Genomic DNA, 12,517 nt, shown 5'->3' with positions numbered 1-12,517 from the left:
AGCAAACAAAATGCTAGTGCAAGGTCATGGATATGATAAGAAATACATCGGTAACAATGCCAGAGTCTTTCATAAGATAATGCCCAAAGTTAGTTTCTGTTTTGAACTTCAAATTCAGTTTGGAATTTGGCACAGATAATCAGTAGTAAAAATAAGACTGGCATTTTACAGGACAATGAGAATGCTTTCCACTGTGAAACTTATGTCTCTAAGAGATTTTTTTTCCTCTGTGTCTTCCAGGTGCTTCTTTGGTATCGATTGAAGACTCAGCTGAAGCCAACTTTCTGGCAAACACCATTGAACCACTTGAAGGGAAAACATCAACTTTTTGGACAGGAATGTACAGAAATGTGGATGGTAATTTCTTTAGTTTTGGCATCTTTTTGTTTGGTGAATAATTGTCACAAGCTGTTTGACACGGGTGTTGAAAATACCGCAGTATACTACTGTAATACACAAAAAGTGAAATTAGAAAAGGTAATTGATGAGGGAAACTGGTCAGCTGTAATCAAGCAATAACCAGTAATGTATAACAGAAAGATCAGGCACAGAGAGTTCGTCTTAAAGCAAGAAAAGTAATTCACAACAAAGTAAGGCACAAAGGTGCATGTAGCGCAGTACAGACAGGACCGCGTTGGTTGTTGAGCCAAAGTCAAATGGTTCTTCTCATATCTTGTCATGGAGATACTGCAGATTTTGAGCTAGAGAATACTGTGGCAAACATCACCTCTAGTCTTAGGAATCACCATCCTGGAATGACCAGTCACCCATCTTAAGTTACAGCTGGCCCTCAGAACAGCTTCACTTTGAACCTGGAATTGTTGTATCTTTGGAATTGTGTATCACAAGTTTTACTATTTTCTGCCTCACTATAAGGAAGGTAAGGTAAAAGACACAGGCAATAGGCTGCTTTAATTAAATCTTAAATTTGCTGATTATTGTTTTTTCATTAATTCAGTTAGTGTTCAATTAAATAGATATTTCTGTCTTTATGATTGACCTAAAAGTTAATTCATGCTTGTGCTGTTCAGACTAAAAGCTCCAGTATAACAATGTCAGAGGCAGGACTGCAGAATGGTTCAGGTGACTTGGCGTGGGGTTTTCTTGAGTTTTGGAGGGGTTTTTTACAACTGCTTGCTCAACCACTTCAATGACAAACCATTTGGGGAGAAGACAAGTATTCACTTACATTACTTGAATCTTAACCAGGAAACGGGGAAGTTTTCAGTAGAGAAGGAAAGAATGTAAAGAACGATTTATAAGCATAGCACATAAAGAAAAGTTGTTGAGGTTTACTCATGTGGTTATTGACACATCAAATGTTTTTTAAAGTGGTTCTAGAGCAGGTGCAGAACAATACAGTTCTTACTCTGATCATAAACACAAGAGCTGCTTCAGCAAATACATGTCATTGTACTATTAGATAGTGATTACAGTGATTTCAGCATGGTTGCATAATTAAATTTCATGTCTTTGGAAAAGCAATTGTATCCAGATGCCATGCCCTGGCACAAAGGATGGCAGGCATTTAGAAAAAAAAAAGGCAAAATGTGTAGAATCTTATAAGAAAACAACACATAGCTTTCATGCTGAGTCTAGGAATTTGCTTGTTTGAGTACAACTTAAGAGTCACAAGGGGCACGTTTGTTCTAAATAAATAACACTATTTAAAGAAAGAAAGAAAAAAAGGAACAGGAAGGAAGAGACAGAAAGTCCCAGCATAGATGAACAACAGTGATCACAAGATTTTTGAAGCAGATCTTTAAAAAGGCAAATTGTGTGTATAAAGTCAGTGGGAAGGAGCAGAAACTGAAAAACAAGTGGAAGAAAATTGGACTTAAAAAGACTTCAGTGGGGGTTTTGAAGAGTAATGCAAAACCTCCCTACAAATTACTGAAATAAAGGGCATTCTGTTGAAAATCACAGAATCACAGAATGTTAGGGATTGGAAAGGACCTTGAAAGATCATTTAGTCCAACCCCCTGCCAGAGCAGGATCACCTACAGTAGGTCACACAGGAATGTGTCCAGGTGGGTTTTGAATGTCTCCAGAGAAGGAGACTCCACAACCTCCCTGGGCAGCCTGTTCCAGTGTCCTGTCACTCTCACTGTAAAGAAGTTTTTTCTCAAGTTTAAGTGGAACCTCCTATGCTCCAGCTTGCACCCATTGTCCCTTGTCCTACCATTGGGCATCACTGAGAAGAGCCGGGCTTCATCCTCCTGACATTCACCCTTTACATATTTATAAACATTAATGAGGTCACCCCTCAGTCTCCTCTTCTCCAAACTAAAGAGACCCAGCTCCCTCAGCCTTTCCTCATAAGGGAGATGCTCCACTCCCTTAATCACCTTGGTGGCTCTGTGCTGGACTCTCTCAAGCAGTTCCCTCTCTCTTGAACTGTGGGGCCCAGAACTGGACACAATATTCCAGATGTGGCCTCACCAGGGCAGAGTAGAGGGGGAGGAGAACCTCTCTCGACCTACTAACCACACCCCTTCTAATGCACCCCAGGATGCCATTGGCCTTCCTGGCCACAAGGGCACAGTGCTGGCTCATGGTCATCCTGCTGTCCATGAGGACCCCAAGGTCTATTTCCCCTGTGCTGCTCTCCAACAGGTCTGTCCCCAGCCTGTACTGGTGCACGGGGTTGTTCTTTCCCAGATGCAAGACCCTACACTTGCCCTTATTGTATTTCATTACATTTCTTCCTGCCCAGCTCTCCACCCTGTCTAAGTCTCGCTGAATGGCAGCACAGCCTTCTGGTGTGTCAGCCACTCCTCCCAGCTTTGTGTCATCAGCAAACTTGCTGACAGTGCACTCTGTTCCCTCATCCAGGTCACTGATGAATATATTGAGTAGTACTGGTGCCAGTATCAACCAAATAGACACAGGCCTCTAACTGGACTCTGTCCCATTGACTACAACTCTCTGACTTCTTCCTTTCAACCAGTTCACAATCCACCTCACTACCCCATCATCCAGACCACACTTCCTCAGTTTAGCTGTGATAAATTATCTTTTGACAACAGTAATGTCTATAAACTGAATAAATAATTGACACTGCATCATTGCAATAAATTGTGGGAAGTACTTCTTTAAACTTTCTTGCCTTTATAACATCATAAGCCAGACTGGTCTGCCATTTTCCAAAAATTGATGTTGTATCATTTGCATAAAAACTTAAGGGCAACATGATGTGTCGGACCAAAAATCTAAATAGTCTAGTGGCCTGTCTCCAAGAGTGACCACAAGTAGATTTCTCAGGAAGGCAAAAAATGTGGAGCAGCTGTAAAGATGAAAATTAATGCTGTCTTGTTTTTCCAATTAGGAGAATGGCTGTGGCTAGACAACACTGTAGTGAATTTTGTCAACTGGAATGTAGGAGAACCTTCCCCTCAACAAAACGAGCACTGTGTTGAAATGTATGCAAACTCTGGCTACTGGAATAATATCTATTGCTCTTCCTACAAAGGCTATGTTTGTAAAAAGCCAAAAAGTAAGTGCTACCTTTATTAATTTGTTATATATATGGAGTATGCTTCTTGTGTGCTAGTATTAGTAGATGGCTGTTACACACAGTGCATTTTAGCTGCACATACAAATTTATCTCATCTAATTGAAAATATGTTCCCTCTGCTCAGCCTGAGGAATGCCCTTTGCTTATTTCCCTCTGGAAGTTTCATGTACGTGCATTTTCTGAGTATGAAGTAGTGTTTCTGTGAATTGAGTATTTATGATTTGTGAATTAATTAACAATTTTGGACTTTTTGTTTCTGTGTTCTCCTGTTTTGAGAAGATGAATGAATGAAAAGCAAAGCAAATAGCATAGTCTGAACGTGCTAAACTGGAAGTGTTCTGAAATAATTGAAATTGCAAATTTGGCAGTAGTGCATATGTGTTCCTACAAGTCATCTTAATAATTTCTTCCAGCATGTATTGCAAGATCAAAATCTCTTACTAAGTTTACTGAGAAGAGTGAAATGCATGTAGTAGCTGAAATATGCCCACTTCCTCTATAAGACTGGAAATGAGAGAAATGTTGCTATCCTTTGTATAAATTTGTTCTCATGCAAAACTATTCTTACTCAGATGCTTGTAATGATGACTGTATCTTCTACAGGAAATACTGCAGAACTGACAGATATAGCCACCCATTCAGAGACTGAATTGTCAAACAAAAAGACACTTAATTTTCATCCTCTATCCAAAGTAGTCATTGATGTAGGTAACAAGTATGAAAATCAGTGACCGCCTTTCCTTTTTCACCATTCAACTCATCTGTTTGTGCTGGTACTGGCATTCACCTTTTTTGATACTGAGACATTTCCAGGAGCTGAAGCAGATGAAAGCTCGTTATTCTTTTTAGGGTTAGCTTCAGCCAGTCTAGCCTCCTGAGCCATGGAGTCAGCCAAATGCCAGTGTCAATGCAAGGATGATATAGTTGCTCACTCAGGAGCAGGACACGGTTGAATCCTGTACTGTCATAAAAATGCAGCTTGGCTCAGCACAGTTTTGCAAATCTGTGATAATGTTCCATTTGCAGAATTGAAAAAATGTATTAAATAGCTGTAGGCTAATAAATGGGGTGTTAGAAGCATTATTTTACTTAGTTGCACTTGCTATGGCTTCTTATGTTTGCTGTTTTCTGAAGAGGCTGCAAATGCAAACCTGTGACTGAAGTCTTCCCGTAGAATAAATTCTATTTTCTGTTCAATTTTTGAGGTAATTTTTACCTTAGTAATTTGAAATTCTGTAGTGGGTCTACTCCATAAATAATCTAACTTTATTTCTTAAGTAAAGAGGTACTCTGAAGAACTGTTCAGCAGTTCAACAGGTGTTAGTTGATTATGCTACAAATAGTGACTCTGTATATTATGTTCATGGCTTCTCACTCTCACATTTCAGGAATAACAGATTCATATTGCTAAATATACTGCATGTTTAGCTGCTTGTGGGAAGGTTTAGCATCTCATACCAAAAGCCAACAGTCATGTACATAATATGCATGATTCGTGTTATACTTGGTCAATCAACATTTTTTGATGAGAAACAAGGAAAAAGTGTCGAGGTTATTATATTCAAAAAAATTATTTTCCAAATTTGCATAATGTAAATTATTTCCTCCTATTCCTTGTTACATTTCTAAGACTGTTTTTTACACTGTGCTTTTGGACTTAAGGTAGAATTATCTTCACAGAATCACAGAATGGTTGAGCTTAGAAAGAACCTCTGGAGGTCGTCTGGTCCAACCCTCAAGCAGGGCTACCTAGAGCCATTGCCCAGGACCATGTCCAGACAGCTTTTGAATATCTCCAAGGATGGAGGTTCCACAACCTCCCTGGGCAGCCTGTGCTAGTGCTTGGTCATCCTCACAGTGAAAAAGTGTTTCCTGGTGTTCAGAGGGAATGTCTTGTTTCAGTTGGTGCTCATTGCCTCTGGCTCTGTCACAGGGCACCACTGAGAAGAGCCTGGGCTGCATTGTCTTTGCACCCTCCTTTCAGATAATTGTGTACATTATAAGATCCCCCCTGAGCCTTCTCTTCTCCAGGTTAAATGGTTCCAGCTCTTTCAGCCTTTCCTCATATAAGAGATGTTCCAGTCCCTTCATCATCTTAGCGGCCCTTCACTGGACTGCCTCCAGTAGCTCTCTCTCGCTTCCGTACTGGGAAGACCAGATCTGGTTATGACATGTAATGTAGCAAACATGCAATGCCTCCAGCAAGCACTTCAAAAACCTGTAATTGTAGAAAGCTCCCAGTGTGCCAGTTTTCCATAGATTTGCTTGTATAGTGCAGACAAGCAACATACTTTCTATTGTAAACAGCATTAATAGATACTTTTCTTGATAGAAGCTCTTGGAAATATCCAAATAATCACGTCCAGTTTTACTTTGGAGAGCTATCTGTAGAGTAATATTTGCCTCTAGATGTAAAACCAACTGGGCTAACAGAGAGTCCAGCAGGGTTCTGGAAAATCTTTGGAAGTCAGGATGGTTGGATTATTAATGAAATCAGGCAGTGTATGCGGGGAGATTGGTAAAATCATTTAACTTCCTGGGCTCACTTTTTCAAAATGAAACATGATGCATTGATTCCAGATTTAGTTACAGACTAATTTTATGTCCACATGGCAAAATATGGTTCTTCATCTTAAACGATTGCCCAGTTTTCACACTTTTTGTCGTCCAGAAATTAAACTTTAAATGAGCTATAAACATTTTAGTTTGGATGTGATGCATGGTAAGACACTTCGGAGTTCATGAGTGATTTCAATTGTCTGTGTAGGTAGGCCATTAAAGTCTCTTGGCAAACCAAGTTTATTACACTTGCTATGTTCATGTAAGATAACAAATACCACAAGGATTTGTAAGTATCTTGAAGATTATGTTTGATCATCTCTGTCCTGAAGATGCTGTGTAGATTTACTTGTGGGTTTACACTGATGTCAGGATCTATCTCCATGGAGCTCTTTGATGTTTCTTCTTTTCTGCTAGTTTGTGTATATACCTACACATGAGAATAGAGTGCAGTAGACCATTGTGCTATGCCTTTTTGATAGATGTATATAGCTTTGTGTGGACTAAACCTAAGTGTTTTCAGTATTTAATAGTATGTATTACCATATATTTTTCTTAATATGATTTGCAGTATGTTCTACATATAGAAATAAATAATATAGATATAAATAATAATATAATAACAGTACTTTTTCAATGTTTTTAAATGCCAGCAACTGAAATGCCACCAGCAGCTGAAATGCCACCAACTGAAATGCCTACAAAGGGTAAGAATATTGTCTTTCAAGTAGACAAAAACTAGTTCCATGTATAAACAGAAATAATAATACATTTTCTGATATACCTGATTAGCATATCTGTTTCCTAGGAGAATACAGTATATATACAATTATTTCTTAGTAGAATACAATCTACTACATTCAGTGTCAAATGCAGATTTAAAAAAACAATTAATTTGTGATATAGCATGGAATGTTAGCATTTTAAAATAAATTTATTTTATTTGCTACCTTTATCTCTCATTATTTTGAAACAAATGGAACACTTTTGCTTAAAACATTGTACTTTCTAAAGAATTTTTTTACAGTGAGTAATTAGATAAAGATTATGTAGCATCCTCTTGATTTCTTTGTATTTGTTTCAGCAATGACAAAGGATGAAAAAGCTTCCACTCTGAACCACGGTAAAACAGGAGTTCTAGTTATTGTTGTCATCCTCATCCTGGTTGGAAGCGCCCTTGCAGGCTATTTCTTCTACAAAAGAAGAAAGAATCGCTTGTCAACAAATGACAGCTTTGAGAACAATTTGTATTTTAATAGTGATGCAGTTCCTGGAACTAGTGACACAAAGGATCTTGTGACCAACATAGAACGTAATGAACATGCGACACTGTAATGTAATAAAATGAAATGTAGTGTAATATGCAATGTAAAATGTAATGTAATAAAATAAAATGTGCCTTCTGTTAATAAAAATATGCAATTAGAATTAAGCCAAAACTATTTTCTGGTGTGCAAATACTGTAGTAGCCAGATTCAGTGTGTGCGTAATGGTATATACAGCAGTTACTTTATTTTGTAACCCTTATATAATGTGTAAGATTTCAGATCTCATGATTCGATGACCCACACTGGTGAGTGTCGGTCTTAAGAAAAGAGATAATATTGACTAATTATTAAGTGGAAAAATAGAAATGTATGCAATAAAGGAAGTAAAATGTAGATTGATCCACTTGATAAGGCTCCCAAGATTTGAAGTTTCTGCACCAGATTTATTTCAAAGCATGCTAATGCACAAATTCTCCAAGCTATTCAGCCAACATCTCTAATTCTACCATCCTTCAAGTATTCCTAGAGACTTAACTATAGGCATATTTCTCACTTGCATACGAAGGTTTGCAAAGTTTGGTTTTGTGGTTTCAGATTTTATTCTGTGAAATAAACAGTAACTAGCTTTGATTTTTAAAATAATTTTTCATTTTATAGTCTTATCTATATAAGACACTGTAACAGGATAAAGTTAAAAAGGAGGTGATACAGCTGTGGAGACATTCCATCCAAAGTTGTGATAAAGTAATATATTGACCATATTTTCCTGAACCTGTCCAGGGATTGTCTTCTTAAAACCAAGAAAAAGATGTCAGCTGAGTCATTTAGTGAAAATCTTGAATTACATACACATGTAGGTAAGTTGGGGAAATTTATCCTGGAACTCCTTTTGTCCTCTGGCACTGATCCCTTTCTCCCAGTTATTTCCTTACCTCTGTTCCTACTACTGGTTCAATTTTTAATGTACAGGTGTTTGAGCATGTCTTTTCAAGGAGCAGTCCTTCTCATGGTTCTTCATCTGATGTGGCTGATGTGCCAGGAACCTCCTGACTGATTTATTATGTTAGGGATTGAAGTAAATTTCCCATTAAAAAGAGCAAACATGGAAGCAGTGGCATTTACAGCACTGGAAATCATTACAGGTCCATGTAGTAATCTGAAGATGAACACTGAGACTTTATACAGAAACTCTAAAAGGAATTTTTGAATGCAATGTAGAGAGACAACCAATCTCGAGCACCTTAAATGCTATCTAATGAGTATAAGATTAAATCGAAGGCTTTTACCTACAGACTGTTTGTTTGGGTTTGGTTGTCTGGTTTGATGTGGTTTTGGTTGTTTGTTTTAACTTTTTGTTCCCAGCTAATACCTTTCAGTGATGGCAATTCATTTATTAGACCATCTGAATACAGAGTGCAGTCCCAGGGTTTTAAGATCGTCATTCCTTTGGTCATACTTGTGACAAAACTGATCATACAATTTCAAGAAAAATGGAGTAGTTTCCAAACTGATGTTCTCTTTCCACACCTTCGTGTTGTTTCTGTTTTCCCTCGGCTGAGTTGTCGTGTAATGGTTTTACCAAACATCATTTAGTGATCTGGCATTAGGTCCTCTTTTCCTGCTGGTAATCTGCAACGTTCCTAACAAGTGTTTGACTACATAAAAAAGTTTATGGGGAAAAGTTTTGGGCTGGGGAAATTATCCATGTTACTCTATTTGACTGAAAAAAAGCAATCTATCTTTTTGAAAATTATTCATAATCATATGGTTGCAATATAATTTGTCATTTAATGTATTCTGATTCATCACCAATTCTTTCAACCATTCTCCACTACCAGCTACTGGTCCTGTTGCTATCGGTCCGTTGCCTTAGAACAGCCCTCTTGCTCTTGGGATGTCCTATTTTGTCTCCTGAGTGGATGCCACTACTTAGGGGAGGTTTCAGGCTCTATGTTGCACGACTATACATTCACAGAGGAATTGGGATCTTGCTTTGCTGAAATATTCTTGCTGTAAAAACAAGGAAAATAATTTTTTTACAAACAAGATGAAATGTAAGTGATGGGTAGAAAAGCAAAGGAAATTTTTAACTAATCACTAATAATTCATATCCATAATCCTCTGATTCTGCCAAGAATTCTTTTGTTTCATCTTGACGGTTTAGATAAATGGAAGAAAAAAAAAAAAGTTGATTATGCAGCATGAAAATATAGCATGAAAGTGCCTCTTTCAGTGTGTTTTGAGCCTGTCTAGAGAAATTGAAAGGTTGCTCACTCTCTGGCATTTTTTTTTTAGGCTAGAATGTTTCTACTGAGGTTTAGAGCATGGCTTTTAAATAAAAAAATGTTTTCAGTTGGAAAATGCAATTGTGCTGTACATGGGGATTTTGGGTTGAAATCTTATGTCAAGTTATAGCAGGCTAAATTAACACAAAATTCCTCTGAGATTTTAATACCAGTGGTTTTGGAAAATGAATTATTTGACTTCTGTAGGGAAGCATCTGGTTGAACCTGGATGGACTCACCCATGCATTCCTGTGGGCAACTGAGGAATGACTTGATGGCAATATTAGATAGTGTGTAAAGGTTTGTCTCTTTGCACATTGCTACGTTTTTTGATACCCTTGTGCCTAATTCTTGTTTCCCCTTTTCTCCAGAAGAGTTCAGACTTCAGAGAAAAGGTGGTGAATCTGCACACTGAGTGTAACTTCCTGCCTGGGAGCAGAGATTGCTGAAGGAACAATGCTGACTCGGCACAAAACCCAGCAGCCTTTCTTCCTCGCCTCTTCTAAAATTTCAGGCTGTGCCTTGCCAAGTGGAAGATGCTAGAGTGCATCTTTACAATGGTCTGATTTTCTTTCCCACTTTGTGGGCTGTGATGGGGTCTGCTCGGACAAGCACACAAACACTGAGGTGAAGCTGACCTTACTATGCTTTACTCATTTTTTAGCCTCTCAGCAGATCATTGATAACAGTCCTTCACCAAACACCAATCTTTCTTCAGAAGAGAACTAGTTTCTTTTTGCCTGTTGTAATTGGGCTTCTTATGTCCTGGTAGCTTTCAAGATGCTGAGATGTTGTATACAGCAGAACCACAAGCAAGCATATATTTCTCATGCCTAAATAATAAATAATATTTTTTCCAACTGCACATCTGGAACTCCTGAACAAAGAAGCAACAAAAGTTGGAAAGTTGAGGTTGCAGAGTCAAGCATTCCTGTGTTGAGGAGTAGTAGAATGCTTTACTCCAGACTCAGGGCAGCCATCTTTGCATATGCATCATAATTCCCTGAGTAATTGACCATCTGCTGCTTTGTTGAGGCAGTCCTTTCTTTTCCCCCACTTTCCTGAGGTCTCAGTGTCTGTCAGGCTCCCATTCTTTCCATGTTTTAGTCTAGTAGTACCCACTGGCCTTCAGGTCTCACTGTTGTAATTCTTTTTCTCTAATTCCTTGTGTACCTTTTTAGACCCAGTGAGTCATCCATCTACATGAGTCAAAACAATAGAAGCAGGATCCCACATCTTCATGTAAGTGTCTATAGGGTTTTCATTGCCTACAATAGCAGCAATGTTCAGGGAAAGGCTTGCTGCAAATACAAGATTGTGGAAGTTATACCAAACCAGCCCCTCCTGAAGGTACAGGAACTGGGATTTTTCAAAGGCCATATGCAAAAAGGGATGTAAACCTTCCCGGGGAATGTGTTTTCTCTTCTCAACCCTCTACGTGTTTCTAATTCTTTTACCTATCATAAAGGAGAGATGTTTTTCAAAGTAAAAAGCATAATTTTGTCAGAATGAGTGAAGGGTGTGCACTTCAGGTGATGCAAACTTTCACAGACCAGTGGGATGAAAATGTGGCATTGCTCCTTATTTAGTTTTCCTCTCCATCAGTAATTGAAAAGCTATCATTTTCCAGTTTACAGGTTATCTTCTTCCTAGAATTGTGTGTTTTCTTTTCAGAATTTCTTCAGTCATTGCTGTCAGTTTGGTTGCATTTCTCTTAGATATAGTCAGGAATGAAGCAAAACAAGGGACAAGTGCCTCCTGAAGAACACAGATCCTATTTTCTACAGCATTTCTCTTTTCTGTGGAACTGCAGACATGGGAAATTCTGGTTCTCTCTGATTCCAGTGTTGTGGTTACTTAATTGCATGGTGTCCCAGCCAGTTTTTCACAGTACTGTATTGGACTCTGGCTTTTTAAATCATTTATTGATATAGACAAATCTTCCTCTTCTTTTTCACCCTTTTCCTTTATTTCTGGTAAAGACGTATTCATTTCACCTTCTCCATAAAAATAATGATCCTGAATTTTAAAATACGTTTCCAAAAATCCTCACTAAGATGTTACTTCTTGGATTTCATATTTCCATGGAAGAGAAAAATTTTATACAGTAGAGAAATTAGCTTAGAAAGCAAAGTTTATTCATTAACATATTATTTCAAAATTACTCATATGACATGATGCAGTTCCTTATTTGTAGCTCAGAACTTCCCTCTATCTGTCAGGTCTTAAAAACTGAAACGGATTTGTTAAACTGATTCAGTGCAGAAGGGTTTTCTTGCAAGGCACAAATTTGGTCTTCAGCATCAATCTGAGGGGAAGGGGAGAAGGGAGTGAAACATTTGACAATGGCTATCTACCTGCTTCTGATTTTTCTGTTTTCCTTTAGTACATCTCTTCAAATGTCTGGTAAGTCTTTGTTCTGTGCTGAGTATGGAGGTTTGCAAGTTCTCTTTCCTGCTTTTCTGGTGTCCTCCTTGGTGGACAGTGAGTTTAGATTTAGTCACAGCATGTAATTTGAAACAATTTTATTCAACTCTTAAATTTGGTGGTATCTGTATAGGCTTTCTGTTTCCTTAACCCAACATTCAAGGCAGTGTGAGGGAAACAAAACAAAAGATGTGGGCATAACCTAGGCAGTGCTGGTTCTTGGCAATCAGCCAGCTGAATGATCTGAAATTACTCCATTGGAGATTAGAAGAGTTCAGATGTGCAGGGCAGTGTCCTCTCAGCACACACGGAACCACTGACAGATGTGTACCTTGAGTCTCTTAGAAGAGTCACGTAGACTACGGCATACTGATCACTGCCTGTTGGAAACCTGTTTCCAAGCTGATGGCTTTAGGAAAGACCTTACAAGCTTCTGTCAGATTTCAGACAGTCTTATTGCT

General features: G+C 38.3%; 2 protein-coding genes across 2 annotated transcripts in view; both read left to right on the top strand.

Annotated features, from left to right (window-relative positions):
- LOC104527455 (macrophage mannose receptor 1) overlaps window positions 1-7,495 on the top strand; it is a 32,507-nt gene extending 25,012 nt beyond the window's left edge. The window contains exons 19-22 of the mRNA XM_010171176.2: window positions 241-357; window positions 3,329-3,496; window positions 6,730-6,783; window positions 7,161-7,495. Coding sequence (XP_010169478.2) covers window positions 241-357; window positions 3,329-3,496; window positions 6,730-6,783; window positions 7,161-7,411 — 590 coding nt within the window. The 3' untranslated portion in view covers window positions 7,412-7,495. The remainder of the gene's footprint in view (window positions 1-240; window positions 358-3,328; window positions 3,497-6,729; window positions 6,784-7,160) is intronic.
- A 4,479-nt stretch (window positions 7,496-11,974) lies between these two features.
- LOC104527454 (macrophage mannose receptor 1) overlaps window positions 11,975-12,517 on the top strand; it is a 31,585-nt gene continuing 31,042 nt past the window's right edge. The window contains exon 1 of the mRNA XM_029085758.1: window positions 11,975-12,035. Coding sequence (XP_028941591.1) covers window positions 11,975-12,035 — 61 coding nt within the window. The remainder of the gene's footprint in view (window positions 12,036-12,517) is intronic.

This window comes from Antrostomus carolinensis, unplaced genomic scaffold (genome assembly GCF_000700745.2).
Source record: "Antrostomus carolinensis isolate BGI_N321 unplaced genomic scaffold, ASM70074v2 scaffold10607, whole genome shotgun sequence".
Classification (NCBI taxonomy): Eukaryota; Metazoa; Chordata; class Aves; order Caprimulgiformes; family Caprimulgidae; genus Antrostomus; species Antrostomus carolinensis.
This window is presented reverse-complemented; position numbering and strand designations above follow the sequence as displayed.